The 17,515-nt window shown below is 40.8% G+C and overlaps 1 protein-coding gene across 1 annotated transcript in view; it reads left to right on the top strand.

Annotated features, from left to right (window-relative positions):
* TRMT9B (tRNA methyltransferase 9B (putative)) overlaps positions 1-15,060 on the top strand; it is a 75,441-nt gene extending 60,381 nt beyond the window's left edge. Inside the window, exon 4 of the mRNA XM_077279717.1 lies at positions 10,332-15,060. Within this exon, the coding sequence (XP_077135832.1) occupies positions 10,332-11,335 (1,004 nt within the window). The 3' untranslated portion in view covers positions 11,336-15,060. The remainder of the gene's footprint in view (positions 1-10,331) is intronic.
* Positions 15,061-17,515: the final 2,455 nt, after the last annotated feature.

Below are 17,515 nucleotides of genomic sequence, written 5' to 3'. Positions count from 1 at the left end.
CCACAGGTATCCTTAAGGATGGAGTGGTATTGTCAGCCGTTTCTCCAGACCTGCGGCGGGCCTTGCAGGAGTTTCAGGCGGATAGACCGGATCGTTGCCCACCTGATAAACTGTTTGTTCCTGATGATTGGACCAGTAGAGTCATCTCTGAGGTTCATTCTTCTGCGTTGGCAGGTCATCCTGGCATTTTTGGTACCAGGGATTTGGTGGCAAGGTCCTTCTGGTGGCCTTCCCTGTCACGAGATGTGCGAGGCTTTGTGCAGTCTTGTGACGTTTGTGCTCGGGCCAAGCCTTGTTGCTCTCGGGCTAGTGGATTATTGTTGCCCTTGCCTATTCCTAAGAGGCCTTGGACGCACATCTCGATGGATTTTATTTCAGATCTGCCTGTTTCTCAGAAGATGTCTGTCATCTGGGTGGTGTGTGACCGTTTCTCTAAGATGGTCCATTTGGTTCCTCTGCCCAAGTTGCCTTCTTCTTCCGAGTTGGTTCCTCTGTTTTTTCAAAATGTTGTTCGTTTGCATGGTATTCCTGAGAATATCATTTCTGACAGAGGGACCCAATTCGTGTCTAGATTTTGGCGGGCATTCTGTGCTAGGATGGGCATAGATTTATCTTTTTCGTCCGCTTTCCATCCTCAGACGAATGGCCAGACCGAGCGGACTAATCAGACCCTGGAGACATATCTGAGGTGTTTTGTGTCTGCTGACCAGGATGATTGGGTTGCTTTTTTGCCATTGGCAGAGTTCGCTCTCAATAATCGGGCCAGCTCTGCCACTTTGGTGTCCCCGTTTTTCTGTAATTCGGGGTTTCATCCTCGATTTTCCTCTGGTCAGGTGGAATCTTCGGATTGTCCTGGAGTGGATGCTGTGGTGGAGAGATTGCATCAGATCTGGGGGCAGGTGGTGGACAATTTGAGGTTGTCCCAGGAGAAGACTCAGCTTTTTGCCAACCGCCACCGTCGTGTTGGTCCTCGGCTTTGTGTTGGGGATTTGGTGTGGTTGTCTTCTCGTTTTGTCCCTATGAGGGTCTCTTCTCCTAAGTTTAAGCCTCGGTTCATCGGCCCGTATAAGATATTGGAGATTCTTAACCCTGTTTCCTTCCGTTTGGACCTCCCTGCATCCTTTTCTATTCATAACGTTTTTCATCGGTCATTATTGCGCAGGTATGAGGTACCGGTTGTGCCTTCCGTTGAGCCTCCTGCTCCGGTGTTGGTTGAGGGTGAGTTGGAGTACGTTGTGGAGAAAATCTTAGACTCTCGTGTTTCCAGACGGAGACTCCAGTATTTGGTCAAGTGGAAGGGATACGGCCAGGAGGATAATTCTTGGGTGAATGCATCTGATGTTCATGCCTCTGATCTGGTTCGTGCCTTTCATAGGGCCCATCCTGATCGCCCTGGTGGTTCTGGTGAGGGTTCGGTGCCCCCTCCTTGAGGGGGGGGTACTGTTGTGAATTTGGATTCTGGGCTCCCCCGGTGGCTACTGGTGGAATTGAACTGGTGTTTTCATCTTCTCTGTTCACCTGTTCCCATCAAGATGTGGGAGTCGCTATATAACCTTGCTGCTCTGTTAGTTGCTTGCCGGTCAACAATGTTATCAGAAGCCTCTCTGTGCTTGTTCCTGCTCCTAGACAACTACTAGATAAGTTGGACTCTTGTCCATGTTTGTTTTTGCATTTTTGTTCCAGTTCACAGCTGTAGTTTCGTTACTGTGTCTGGAAAGCTCTTGTGAACAGTAATTGCCACTCTGGTGTTATGAGTTAATGCCAGAGTTTTAAAGTAATTTCTGGATGGTGTTTTGATAGGGTTTTAAGCTGACCATGAAAGTGTCCTTTCTGTCTTCTGCTATGTAGTAAGTGGACCTCAAATTTGCTAAACCTATTTTCATACTACGTTTGTTATTTCATCTTTATTCACCGCCAATACATGTGGGGGGCCTCTGTCTCCTTTCGGGGTATTTCTCTAGAGGTGAGCTAGGACTTATATTTTCCTCTGCTAGCATTATTTAGTCCTCCGGCTGGTGCTGGGCATCTAGAATCAACGTAGGCATGCTACCCGGCCACTGCTAGTTGTGCGTTAGGTTTAGTTCATGGTCAGCTCAGTTCCCATCTTCCAAGAGCTAGTTCCTATATATGCTTATGCTATGATCTCTTGCCATTGAGATCATGACAGGTGGGAAACGCTCCAAAGTTAAAATAATAAAGAATAACCAAAGAATTCAGACAAACAGTAATACTCAAAAAATATTCAATTTAAGTGAGCATGTGCTATCAAACAGCGAAATATCTTTATTACAAAAGGGGCTGAAATTTACACCTACATCTGCAAATAATCCGTTTAAATTGTAAAAGTACTTCTTAAAGAAGGAGACAACATCTACTCTAAGTACGAACCAAACAACAAATGAATATATTCATACTACACTGTCGAATCATTCAAAATTTACTCCTGCACAGGAATATTCGAATGCTTTCCGCACTTTTGACACATTGGTCACAGCGGACATTAGAAGAATGAGCGTTCAAAAACCAAAATCTATGCCCCACAATCTATCCATGCAGGAAAGAATGGCAATAAAAGAACTGCAGGAAAACAAAGATATCATAGTTCGTCCAGCAGACAAGGGGGGAGGGATAGTATACTAAAATGGTCCATGTACCGGGAAGAGTCGATGAGACTCCTCAGTGATAGAACTACGTATCAAAAACTAAAAAGCGATCCCACGACACTCTTTGTAAAGAAATTGAACATCCTTTGTTCTAAGGGAAAATTTATGGGTATCTTAAACAGAAAAGAGTTTGAGTTTGTAATGAACCGCACTCCAAGCATAGCGTTGTTCTATCATATTCCAAAACTCCACAAAAACCCAACATGTCCACCCAGAAGACCCATCATTTCTGGCATTAATAGCCTGACAGCAGACCTATCCAGGTACGTGGACGTCTACTTACAGAAGTGTATGTCTTTGGTATCGGCATTCCTTAAGGATACAGGTCATGTGCTACAAATTTTAGAAACAGTTAATTGGAAACCCATTTTTATCTTAGGTTCATTGGACATTAAGTCCTTGTACACAGTAATTGATCAGGATAGGGGCTGTCAAGTAGCAGGCCACTATCTCCAACTGTTGGGTACGTACACTTTAACCCAGGTGGAGTTCATTCAGGATTGCATACAATTCATTCTTAAACACAACTATTTCTTATATGAAGAACAGTTCTTTTTACAGAAGTGGGGCACCGCTATGGGGACACGGTTTGCCCCTAGCTACGCAAACTTGTATGTAGTCAAGTGGGAGGAGTCCAAAATCTTTGTAGCCGGAAAACTCCATGGAAATTTGGTATTCTGGCGTCGATTTATCGATGATGTTCTGTTTATCTGGGAAGGATCACAATACGACCTTGAAGTGTTTATATCCAGTCTAAATATAAATGAATATGGTCTTGAGTTTACCCCAACTATAAGTACCACGAATGTAAACTTTTTGGACCTCAACAGCTATATAGATGGCAACCAATTATGCACGAAGTGCTATCGCAAAGAAGTGGATGCAAACAGCTTCATCCACATCATGAGTTGCCACCTTCCTGTCTGGCTCACAAATATCCCCAAGAGTCAATTCACACGGATTAAACGTAACTGTACTAAAGAGGAGGACTACCGTGTGGAGGCAGAATTCCTGTCACAGCAGTTTCTGGATAAAGGTTATCTGAAACATCTAGTAGATCAAGCAAAACGTAACATGGAACATATACCAAGAAATGAGCTGGTATATCCCATAAAAACAACTATCACGCACGAAATCAATATCAGGGAACAAATCAATCAACTTCCACTTATATCTCAGTTCCATACAAGCCACAAGCAGTTTAGGAGAATAATAGCAAAACATTGGGCAGTGCTACAAGGGGACAAAACAGTGGGAGAATATCTACCTAGGGCCCCAAGGTTTATATACAAAAAAGCCCAATCTTTGGGCCACATTATAGCCCCCACGACCAAATTAGCTATTAATAATGGAAATAAGAAACCCAAAACTCCCCTACAACCGAATGCGGGTTTTGTGCCATGTGGCAGTTGTTTTAGCTGTATTAACACCAATTTCAAGAAAGTATTACAGACCTCATTCAAAGATGCCAGTGGAAAAAAGGAATTCATTATAAGGGATAGGATCTCATGCTTTTCTACAGGGGTCATCTATGTGATCCGATGCCCATGCGATAAATTGTATGTAGGGCTTACTAAGCGGTGTCTCATGACCCTACTTAAGGAGCATATGAAAAATATCCAGAAAGGCCACTTAGGACATCCTCTATCCCGGCACTTTCTAATGAAACATAATAAATCAACCAAGGGAATATTCTTCACTGGCATCCAACGTGTCCACCAGAACCCCAGGGGCGGCGATTATATTAAGAGCATGTCCAGGGCAGAGACACAATGGATATTCACCCTGGACAGCCTGGCCCCAAAGGGCTTGAATTATGAGGTGGAACTATTTGCATTCTAAATGAACAAAGGTTTCCCTGTTTAAATATAAGGTGGCGAATCAATAACCAGGCAGAATACCGGAGAATAGGGTATTGGAAACGCGTTAATAGACATCAATGGGAGCTTTATATAACGAATAACATTAGTAACACAAGTTTTAGAGGAAAGGTCCCTCCCTGGAGGAGACTTTTTAGGGTGATTTTGTGAGTATATTTTAATATAAGCTTTCATGGAGGGGTTTTCTCTGGTGGGATTTTTTAGAGGGTATCCTTGGGAAGATGGCTGAGATACCTCTTAAGAGAATGCCCAGCAAGAATAATAATCAAAGAAACAACTTTTATCATAATAGATTTATTTCTCAGGCATTACTGAGAGTCTTTTAAATTGGTTTTACGTGTTCTATTGGCATTGTAATATTTTTAATGCGCGCTTTTTAATGCGTGCCTTTTAGACATTTTGTGTTCCTAAATAAAACTATGGTTTTAATATATATACACATATACATATTTAATCATTTAGATATTAATTCAGCACACTGAGGTAGGCGCCTGTCTATCCTATTAAAATACATTCAAATGGGTTAAAATACACTGCATTCTACTCTTAGGCAAATCTCGGTGCTGTTGTAAATACACAGTATCAGTATGGATGTTTCTATATGAGCTGGGAAACCTGGGGTTAAATAGGGGGCGGTGCGCATTGATGGCTAGATACTATATAAGATAGGGTGAGCCAGGGGAGCGGTAACCCTGAGGAAGAAGAGCGCTGCTCTTTGAAACGCGTTGGTTGATTCCTCTCCCCCTTTTTGAGCGTTCTAGCGCTCCTTACTGCAGGTGACGTCACTAGGTAGGAGGAGCCTATCGGCCATTTTTTTTGTATGCGGTATCCAGGGAACGCTACCGGCCGGGGCTTCCCTGGGTTATACTACATATTGCCATCTGATACGCACCACGCCGAAGCCCCAGTGGCACATACCGGACTGGTGAACACCTACTCACACTCAGCATGGGCCCACACTCAGCTGTAACAGTCTCACAAGAGGTAAGCTAGAGGTTATCGGCACCTGAATAATAGTTAGACAGACTGTGCGGCTAGTGTAAGATTGTGTTGGTGTGGTGAATATTTGTTACTGTTCTAGGGAGGGCTTGGAACTGGGAATCCACGTGGGGGCTCTGTGTATTTCTTGCTTTTAAGTTTTCCACCACGTGTTATCTGTTTCTATGGAATATGCAGTTCAGTTTTAGACACCAGTTCATAGAGGAAATGCCCCGCAGTTAGAAAAGAACAAGATTCATAAAACTGATGAGCATGGAGGATCTTAGTTATGAGGAAGGATTAAAGGGAATCTGTCACCACATTTGGCGTATCTAAATTATTACTATGGGCAGCTGCAAAGAAAGTCCTCCTGTGTGTCTCATATCAGAAGCCTTGTTGTTGATAAATCATCTTTTATCCCTTTTTGTAAATTACCTCTTCCAGGCTATGGGGAGGATGCTGCCTGGAAGATAACTCTGCCTCCAGAGCTTACTGTAAATAGAAGGGGGCAGAGTTATCTTCCAGGCAGCATCCTCCCCATAGCCTGCAAGAGGTAATTTACATATAAGAAAATTGTGGACTCCTCTGGAAAAAACATCAGGTCGCAGATATCAAATACCGTATTTTCTGGTGTATAAGACGACTGGGCGTATATGACGACCCCCAACTTTTCCATATAAAATATGGAATTTGGGATATGCCCGCCGTATAAGACGGGGGTCATCTTATACGCCCAGTCATCTTATACGGCGTGTGGTTCCCAGGGTCTGGAGGAGAGGAAACTCCTTCAGGCCCTGGGATCCATATTCATGTAAAAAATAAAGAATAAAAATAAAAAATATGGATATACTCACCCTCGGACGGCCCCTGGACCTCACCGCTGCAAGCGTCTGCCTCCGTTCCTAAGAATGCAGTGAGTGTAGGACCTGCGATGACGTCGCGGCTTGTGATTGGTCGCGTGAGCGGTCACATGAGCGGTCACGCGACCAATCACAAGCCGCGACGTCATGGAAGGTCCTTCACTCTCTGCATTCTTAGGAACGGAGGCAGACGCTTGCAGCGGTGAGGTCCAGGGACCGTCGGAGGGGTGAGTATATCCATATTTTTTATTTTTATTCTTTATTTTTTACATGAATATGGATCCCGGGCCTGAAGGAGAGTCTCCTCTCCTTCAGACCCTGGGAACATCCAGGATCGCTCCCTGCACACGCCATACCCGGCGTATAAGACGACCCCCGACTTTTGGGACAATTTTTAGGGGTTAAAAAGTCGTCTTATACGCCGGAAAATACGGTATATTTTGTTCAATGGCTTAGGAGGGTTGATCCTACTGACAGATTACCTTTAATGAATTACATTTATTTAATCTTGAGAAGAGACTAAGATCGAGGCGACATGATTAACTAGTACAAATACATAAGTGGCCCATACAAAAGCTATTATGAAAACCTGTTTCATGTAAAACCCCTTGAAAAGACAAAGAGACACTTTCTCTCCCTGGAGAAAGAAAGGTTGAATCCCCAGAGTAGACAAGACATCTTTACCATGCAAACTATTATTCTGTAGAATAGTCTGCTTCAGGAGATGGCGACAGCGGGTTCCGCTTATGGTTCCAAAAAAGTTTGAGATCCTTTTTTAGAAGAAAATAACAAATGATTATGAAAATGTGTAGAGTTGTTTTATGAATGTTTGGTACATTGGTTCAACAGATGGGATCAGGAGGGACAGATTTACTTTTTGGGGGAAGCCTTGATCCGGCATTGTGGTTGTCCATGTCCCCCTTTTCTTTGTAATTCCCATCCCTTAGTTGAACTATATGGACATTTGGTTTTTTTTTTAAATGTATTCACTATGAACTGAGTACCTCCTCCAATGGCTGCTGTTCCACTGATTCTGGAACAGTGTTTCTTTTTTTCCCGTACACCTCTGTTCCAAAGTTATGCCTCCCCAGATAGAAATAGATGCTAATTTTTCCTTCAACCAACCGGAACAGAACTCCTTTCACAGAGTAGAAAAGCCATTTCTGTGGTATACGCCCTGTTGGTTGAAGGGAAACATTTTCAGCTCCTTTGGAATGGAGGGCAATCAGAGGAGCAGCACTAGTTGGAGGAGGAACTCACTTTAAATTAAATTTATATTAAAAAATCCATTGAAAGGTCCTCTTTCGCCAGAACAATAAGTGGCTGCAATTTCTATCTGGTGCTGCATATATTGGCTTACTCCCACTTTTCCTTGTTCCACCTCTACCGGCTCTATATGGAGATATCATGTAGTTTGATGCACAGTCTATCCATATTATAAAACAATAATCATTTATGTAATATAATGATCCTTCTAAGACCTCATTCAACAGTCCATTTTCTTTTACATACAAGAAAAAGAAAAGTTTTTCCATAAGTGTTCTAGATCCAGTTGTCACCCATTTTTGGTATAAGCGTCCGTTTTTACCATCAGTGTAGCATGTTGCTCTCCTATACAAAAATAATAAAATTAAAGTTTTTCCAACTCATTACACAGTAAAAAATAGCACTTCTATGACACATGGATGGCATCCGTGTACTGTTTTTTAAGGACACATTGATTTGAATGGGTGAGTTAGATCCTTGTCAGGAAACAAGCACAAACACGTCTCGGCTTTTTCTTTGCGTATCCATCTCTGAAAACTCCGGTTACTGAATGAAAATCATAACTTTTGTAAAACTTTCTTATTTCCTTTGCGATTATGTTGTGGAGGATTACAGTGACATTGGAGAGAAAATGACGAGCATAGTGATGACTAAGATGTACCTGCTTATTATAAGGGCTTTTATTCTCCATTTAATCTTTCTATAAATACCAATCACTAAAATACACGAACATCTCACATCGTCATTCTCAATTGAATCATTTATCTGCTCGTACTTAGTCATTGATAGTGCTTACTCTACTATACAATTCCCTAGTGTATTTTCAGTATTAATACCTCATCGATTTTAAGCTACCGTATTTGCTTGCTGTTATTTAATAGGAACCTTCAATTTTTTTTTTCAGGACTAATATAACTCTTCCATGGTAATGTAATTGACACTTGCGTGTAGGACTTGTTATGGTGTGTTCACACTGATGTTTTTTCAAGAGTTTTTGAAAACTCTCCAAAAACCATGAAGAGTTCAAAAAACACAGGTTGAGAAGTTTCTGCTCCAAAGACTCCTGAAAAAACCTCACTGTGAACATACTCTTACAGTATGTGCATTCAGAGTTTATTTGAGTTGGTCAAAAACCAACTAGTTTTCTAGTGGAAACCGGGTCAGGAAACGCTACTTCTTTGGGGAGTTTTTTAAGTTCTACATTTCTTGAAGCACATTTGAAGTGTTTTTTCAACAATTTGGGGGAGATTTTCCTGAAGCATTTTTTGCAGATAGGACAGGGCTTATTTTGGAGCAGATATGTTTTTGCATAGCCTCAGGATATCGCTGTTGAACAGCGGAGGGTGGAAGGTATGCTGTGCATGAAAACTTTGACCAATTTTGACTTACAAATACTGACGGAATACTGAACATATGATCGTGGCCTTTATGAGAGCTTCACAGTCCAATTAAGACCAAATTGTAAGTGATGATTTAGAATAACGATATGCCATTCATAGCATGGTGAGAAACTCTTTAGTATTTTCCTCACTGAAACTAACTGTTCAAGCCCAAACTAAAAAATCAGGCGCACAACGTTTTTTTTTTCTATCAGATGCCACCATATTTAGGAAAGTTCTATATTCCTTAATCTGTCAAATTAGAATTGTCATTATGATGGCTGGATGGTGAACTGTGGTAGAAGTGAGCATAGACAATTTGATCCATTGCTAAGTATTGTGCCTGTTTTATGGGGTTTCTGTGCTGTTACCAATTCACTAAAGCTTCTAGTGAAGAGTTTTGAAGTTACGTCGTTTTTAAAGTCAGTTTTTAACTCAACAGTAATTTTTTCTACCAGGATCTTCTAATAGGACTTACAGACTTGGAATATTTTTGTGGCGTTCACCATGAAGTTCAAATGGTAGATAAACTTTACTGTGGTGAGAATATGTAACATTTTTTCCATAAAACATGCCTTTTTAAGTGTTTTATTTTTTTTAAGGTGTCCTTAGCTCAGGAGCTGAGAGGAGTTGAGCTATGTTTATTGCATGCTGCTGAAAGATCAGTGGTGTGAAACTGCAAATGCTGCTCTGTTGATGCATGACACAAAAGATAACCTCTGCCATATGCATCAACTTTAGCAGCATTTGTAGTTTCACATCACTGATCTGTCAGCTGCAGAAAACATTCACAGCTCTGCACTGTCTAGTTATATAGTAGGGGACTGCAGTAGAGTTGAGCTCTGAGAGAAACCAGCTAACAACGGTTTAAAACTATACAGGCAGCTTTTCTAATGTAGATGGCAGCAGATAAAATCAGTAGTAGGCAGAGTACTCTAAAGGAGCACAGAGTGAACAGAAGCATAAGGTGAATTGTACATTTAGATTAGCTTGATTTTAGTTTGATGACAACTGTGAGAAAAGAAGGATGGAATCTGCAGTACTAAAGAGAAGCAAGTGCTGCCGGAAATATAGTTTTTGCTGATTTGAATAGATAGAGATGACAAAGTATACAACCAGAAAATAAACTTTATGTTGGATTTAGTATGTACAGTATATAAACAATTATTATGCATTAACTGTGCTTTGTGAAAAATAGTGAGATTGTGATAAACACCCTTTGATTTAATTGTAGAGCTGGTCTTATAGTTATAAATATGTTTCTAACAATAAATTGTAATGTTTTCTGTGTTTTTTTTTACTTAGTGATTCATCATTTTTCTACTAAGCAAAGAAGAATTCGGGCAATAAAAGAAATGGCAAGAATTTTGCATCCTGGTGGTCAGATAATGCTGTATGTTTGGGCAATGGAACAGAAAAGCCGTCGGTTTGAAAAGCAAGACGTATTTGTGCCATGGAACAAAGCATTACTGCCTCGGCGGAACCCAGAAACAAACCAGTGTGAAAATAAAGAAGACTCCAATACTAAATCACATGACATCAGCTCAAAGTTGGTTCAGCAGTCAGGGAGCATCAACATACATAACTTGAAGCAGACTTTTGATTCTAAGCAATTACACAACGCCAACACCTGTAGAGCAAGCGAAACATGCTGTATGAAGTTTCCTAATGATGACAGTAGACTCTACAGTGCTATTGGAAAATCTATTCGCTCGTGGTTCTTCTCCAGATCCCTTGATGAGTCCACCTTGAGGAGGCAGATTGATAAGATGAAGTCGCTCAGCCCTGTGAGCGGTTGGGTGAATAGCGCTGTGTCGGTGCAACCTTCCCGACACTGTAGTCTGGACCTTGGACACCAGAGGCTCCTACTAAAGGAGACCAGTTTTGACGATGATGATGATGTTTTTATTAAAAGTGAAAGGGTCAAAAAACATCAATGGTTTCTAGCTTTAGATCACTCCAAAAATGGGAAACACATTGGTTTGGTTCAGAATGATGTAAAGCAAAACTTCCAGCCAGATGTCAAATACTGTAACTGTATTTGTAGCAATGAAGGTGATGCAGGTACCCAAAACAGAGTCTTAAAGAGAACTTCAACCACAGAGTCCAGTGACTCAGTCTTGGATGAGACCGTGGCAGCTAGTGACCAAGAAGCAGATGCTTTTGACTCTAAGGCATACATGCGCTATTATCACGTTTTCCGCGAGGGAGAACTGCGTAGTCTCTTGGAAAACGATGTTCCAGAGCTTACCGTTATAAGTTCTTCTTTTGACCATGGTAACTGGTGTATAATTGCGGGAAAAAAATAATCCAATCCTATAAGAGTTTCCATTTTTAAATGAAGTAATGGTTCATTTGTGCTACTAAGTTTCATTCTATTTCCTTTTTGTACTGCAGAAAGAAATAATAGTTTTTGTTATTTATTTTATTTTTAAATGTGCAAATGGCAATACTTGAAAATAATGTTTTATACAGATTAGTATCAGATTGGCTGATTATTTGGTATTTTTACTATTCTTGTTATAAATATTCTTTAATTTCTTTTTTTTTTTTAACAAGAAATGGATAACGAAGCAATACTAATTATGGAAAAAAGACATTATTACATGAAGGTTTTATAGTTGTCATCTATCATTAGTAGTAATTTATCTGTATCTGTCCTGTAGTTAGTATGACCAGAATAATTAGAAACTTTTAGATTACTATTATTGGTATTATTATCATTATAGTTATACTTTTATTATAGGAATTTACTGAAGAAGTACCACAAAAGTACTGTACATGATATACAGCAATTAACGAGTATTTCAGGGCACCGTCCAGGCATCCACATAGGAGTTAGCTATATTTTTTTAGTATTTTTGCTATGTTTCTGTATTTTTTTTGCGATATGCTGTGGAAAGATGTTAGTTACAAGTTTATAGCAAAGTGTAAAGTTTGAAAACACAAATAATCCTGGCCTGCACGCTAGGCAGGGTAGTTGTACTTTATGTAGTGAATTCCACAAGATCCTTTGGGTTAAGATCACAACAAATAGTCAAGATATAGTTCCTCACATTCATGATCAGGAGGGTCTGGGCACTGTTGTTGTCTCGGATAAAAGAGCCAAGAACGTTAGGCAGTATAAGGTGAGAAAATGTACGATGCAGTTTGAGATACCGAAGCCAAAGTGGACAAGAAGTAGAAGTTCTTACTCCTTTCCTTCTATTTCCTACTTATGAATCCACGTCTAGCTTTGCCTCAAAGAACTGCATAAAAAATTACCACAACACTACATGTGTGATTTCAGCCTAATGGTAATCATACATCCTAAGACTCTTGTTAGTGAACAGTTTTCTCTCTTGACCCCATGCACAAATAACCACTCCCCAAATCACTTTCCAGATTTAAATAAATCTTTTAGAGAGTAACTAAAATATACACTGCTCAAAAAAATAAAGGGAACACTAAAATCCATCATCCTAGATATCACTGAATGAAATATTCCAGTTGTAAATCTTTATTCATTACATAGTGGAATGTGTTGAGAACAATAAAACCTAAAAATGATCAACGTAAATCACAATTAATATCCCACAGAGGTCTGGAGTTGGAATGATGCTCAAAATCAAAGTGGAAAATGAAGTTACAGGCTGATCCAACTTCATTGGAAATGCCTCAAGACGAGGAAATGATGTTCAGTAGTGTATGTGGCCTCCACGTGCCTGTATGACCTCCATACAATGCCTGGGCATGCTCCTGATGAGGCGGCGGATGGTCTCCTGAGGGATCTCCCAGACCTGGACTAAAGCATCCACCAACCCCTGGACAGTCTGTGGTGCAACGTGACATTAGTGGATGGTGCGAGACATGATGTCCCAGATGTGTTCAATCGGATTCAGATCTGGGGAACGGGCGGGCCAGTCCATAGCTTCAATGCCTTCATCTTGCAGGAACTGCTGACACTCTCCAGCCACATGAGGTCTGGCATTGTCCTGCATTAGGAGGAACCCAGGGCCAACCACACCAGCATATGGCCTCACAAGGGGTCTGAGGATCTCATCTTGGTACCTAATGGCAGTCAGGCTACCTCTGGAGAGCACATGGAGGGCTGTGCGGCCCTCCAAAGAAATGCCACCCCACACCATTACTGACCCACTGCCAAACCGGTCATGCTGAAGGATGTTGCAGGCAGCAGATCGCTCTCCACGGCGTCTCCAAACTCTGTCACGTCTGTCACATATGCTCAGTGTGAACCTGTTTTCATCTTTGAAGAGCACAGGGTGCCAGTGGCGAATTTGACAATCATAGTGTTCTGTGGCAAATGCTAAGCGTCCTGCGTGTTGGGCTGTGAGCACAACCCCCATCTGTGGACGTCGGGCACTCAGACCATCCTCGGAGTCGGTTTCTAACCTTTTGTTCAGACACATGCACATTTGTGGCCTGCTAGAGGTCATTTTGAATGGCTCTGGCAGTGCTCCTCCTGTTCCTCCATGCATAAAGGCTGAGGTAGCGGTCCTGCTGCTGGGTTGTTGCCCTCCTACAGCCCTCTCCACATCTCCTGGTGTACTGGCCTGTCTCCTGGTAGCGCCTCCAGCCTCTGGACACTACGCTGACAGACACAGCAAACCTCACCACAGCTCGCATTGATGTGCCATCCTGGATGAGCTTCGCTACCTGAGCCACTTGTGTGGGTTGTCTCATGCTACCATGAGTGTGAAAGCACAACCAACATTCAAAAGTGACCAAAACATAAGCCAGAAAGCATTGGTACTGAGATGTGGTCTGTGGTCGCCACCTGCAGAACCACTCCTTTATTGAGTGTGTCTTGAAAATTGCCAATAATTTCCATCTGTTGTCTATTCCATTTGCACAACAGCATGTGAAATTGATTGTCAAACAGTGTTGCTTCCTAAGTGGACAGTTTGATTTCACAGAAGTTTGATTTACTTGGAGTTATATTCTGTTGTTTAAGTGTTCCCTTTATTTGTTGAGCAGTGTATATATTTTTAATTGCCAGGAGATCAAAAGAGGTTTTGGTCTTGAGACCCCCCACTGATTTTCTGAAAGATGGCTTAGAAATATGTTGCATGAGTTCACTCACTGAGCGGAGGACAGAATAGAAAGTCCTGTATTCCATGCTGAAATAGAAAGTTCAGCCTGCTGAGATGCACAATTCTCCGGAGAGATTGGTGGGGGTCTAAGGACATAGTTTCCCTTCAACCTGCAAAAAATTAAATTGCGTAAAAAAACTGTTAAATGTTTAGTCATTTATTTAAAATGCAACATTTATTAACAAGACACATACAGGTGCTTCTCACAAAATTAGAATATCATCAAAAAGTTAATTTGTTTCAGTTCTTCAATACAAAAAGTGAAACTCATATATTATATAGACTCATTACACACAGAGTGATCTATTTCAAGTGTACAATGACTTCCTTCTGGACATCTGTCAAGTCAGCAGTCTTCCCCATGATTGTGGAGCCTACTGAAACAGACTAAGGGACCTTTTTAAACACTTAGGAAGCATTTTCAGGTCTTTTTGTTAATTATTCTAATTTACTGAGATAATGACTTTTGGGTTTTCATTGACTGTAAACCATAATCATCAACATTAACAGAAATAAACACGTGAAATAGATCATTCTCTTTGTAATGACTCTAGATAATATACGAGTTTCACTTTTTGTATTGAAGAACTGAAATAAATTAACTATTTGATGATATTCTAGTTTTGTGAGAAGCACCTGTATCAATGCATTGTGAATTATGGACCGTTATTAAAGTGTTAGTGTTTTGTTTTGAAGTAGACAATGCAATAAAACATGCTGCTCTGTACAGTTTGTTCCTTTTCATAATTGTAAAGCAGTGATGTCACTTCTGTAAATTATGACATATTGCTGGACTAGTTCATGTGGTACGTGTATTTGTCAGTAGATTTGTCACGATCACCTCATACAGGGATCTCAAATGTTTCAAATTGAAACTCATATTGTAAGGAATGATGTGTTGTATAATGCAAAGACAGAATTAATAAATGCAGTTAATTAGATGTAGTACTCACATTTTGAAATATTCAGGTTCTTAAATGTTTTCCACATTTAGGCAAAGTTCACATCTTGATTTTATTTGAAAAACAATGTGAAGCCTTCTCCCGCTTTGTAGGCCTCCACCATGTTCATTTTCAGAGTGCTAGGCTGTTGTTTAGGCTATGTGCACACGTTGTGGATTTTGCTGCGGATCCGCAGCGGATTTGACGCTGCGGATCTGCAGCTGTTTTCCATGAGTTGTACAGTACCATGTAAATGTATGGAAAACACAATCCGCTTTGCACATGCTGCAGAAAAAAACGCGCTGAAACGCAGCAGTGTTTTTTCCGCAGCATGTCAATTCTTTGTGCGGATTCCGCAGCAGTTTACACCTGCTCCTCAATAGGAATCCACAAGTGTAAAACCACAGGTGGAATCCGCACAAAAACTGCGGTAATTCCGCGGTTTACCTGCGGATTTTGCAAAAACAGTGAGGAAAAATCCGCACACCAATCCGCAACGTGTGCACATAGCCTTAGAACAACCCATGGTGGCTGTTGTGGCACAAGGTTAGAAGAGGCTGGGTGTTTATAAAGCTGGGAAATTTGCATCACCTGGCCTTTCCTAATGATGATAGTGAACAGGCCATAACCCTAACAGGCTAATTAAGGTCTGAACTTTGGACAAAGTTATCTGAGCACACAAATCTCCTAGGGTACCCAAACTTTAGCATTAGCCCATTTTCCTTTTTGTAATTTTCAAAATGAAAAATATGAAAATGTGTAATTTTTTTTTGCCTAAAAATGTAAATGTGTTGTTTTCACTAGGGGTTCCCAAACTTTTACATGCCACTGGATCCCTCATTATCGGCATATGCAGGTTCCTCAACCTAACTTAGGTAAAGGTGTGCTTAGACTACACGACCTGTGGCCAGAAATTGATGGCGGATAGGATGTATTTAAGCCCTTTCTGCCATCAGACGGAATAGTATGTCCGATGGCAGATCCCCTGCATTGATGCTGGCTCTGGTGATGAGCCCGCAGTTTTGAACAGCTGACATGTGCCCGCAATAGGCGCAGGTGGAATCGTGCTCCACCCGTGCCTATTAACTAGTTAAATGCCGCTGTCAAACTCTGCTGCATTTAACAAGCGCTTCCGGCCATCGGGCCGGAAATGCGCGCATCGCTGACCCACGTCACATGATCGGCAGAGCCAATCAGGCTATGCCAGCTTCTAGCCTACCATGGAGGCTATTGAAGCATGGCAAAAGTAAAAAAAAATGTTTTAAAAAATATGAAAAAAATAAAAAAATATGAAAGTTTAAATCACCCCCCTTTCGCCCCATTCAAAATAAAACAATAAAAAAAATCAAGCCTACACATATTTGGTATCACCACGTTCAGAATCGCCCGATCTATCAAAAAAAGCATTAACCTGATCGCTAAACGGCGTAGCGAGAAAAAAATTCAAAACGCCAGAATTGTGTTTTTTTTGGTCGCCGCAACATTGCATTAAAATGCAATAACGGGCGATCAAAAGAACATATCTGCACCAAAATGGTATCATTAAAAACATCAGCTCAGCACGCAAAAAATAAGCCCTCACCCGACCCCAGATCACGAAAAATGGAGACGCTACGGGTCTTGGAAAATTGCAAAATTTTTTTTTTTTAGCAAAGTTTTGTATTTTTTTTTCACCACTTAGATAAAAAATAACCCAGACATGTTTGATGTCTATGAACTCGTAATGACCTGGAGAATCATAGTGGCAGGTCAGTTTTAGCATTTAGTGAACCTAGCAAAAAAGCCAAAGAAAAAAACGAGTGTGGAATTGCACCTTTTTTTGCAATTTCACCGCATTTGGAATTTTTTTTCCCATTTTCTAGTACATGGCATGATAAAACCAATGGTGTCGTTCAAAAGTACAACTCGTCCCACAAAAAAATAAGCTCTCACATGGCCATATTGCCGGAAAAATAAAAAAGTTATGGCTATGGAAAGGAGGGGAGTGAAAAACGAGAACGCAAAACCGAAAAAGCTCCAGGGGTTAAAGGGTTAATGGCCTGTTTAGATACATCCGACAGCTTTTCTAATGCGCACAGAATGATCACTACTACATCGTCCTATGCACATAGAATATCATTGTTGACCTGGTTACATAGGATGATGTGCTGCCCAGAGCGACTATCTTAAAACCAGCCTGGACATACCGTAATTTCTCCTGCTGAATGAGCTTGTCTGCTGGACAATAACTTTTTTGTACAAATTAATAGACTTTTTTTTTGTTTCACCTTATTTATGACTGTATACCTTTTTATTTTTGTCTTCAGTGCAGCTTCATGAGGTTTTATTAATGCTTGTAATTATTATATTAACTATTTTGGCTTATAAAAATCCTCTGATAGTGGTGGCAGAAGCTACAAATATGTTAAGAAATCTTAAAGCCAATTCCAACCTAATAGCTTAGGTACATGGTAGA

This window comes from Ranitomeya variabilis, chromosome 1, assembly GCF_051348905.1.
Source record: "Ranitomeya variabilis isolate aRanVar5 chromosome 1, aRanVar5.hap1, whole genome shotgun sequence".
Classification (NCBI taxonomy): Eukaryota; Metazoa; Chordata; class Amphibia; order Anura; family Dendrobatidae; genus Ranitomeya; species Ranitomeya variabilis.
This window is presented reverse-complemented; position numbering and strand designations above follow the sequence as displayed.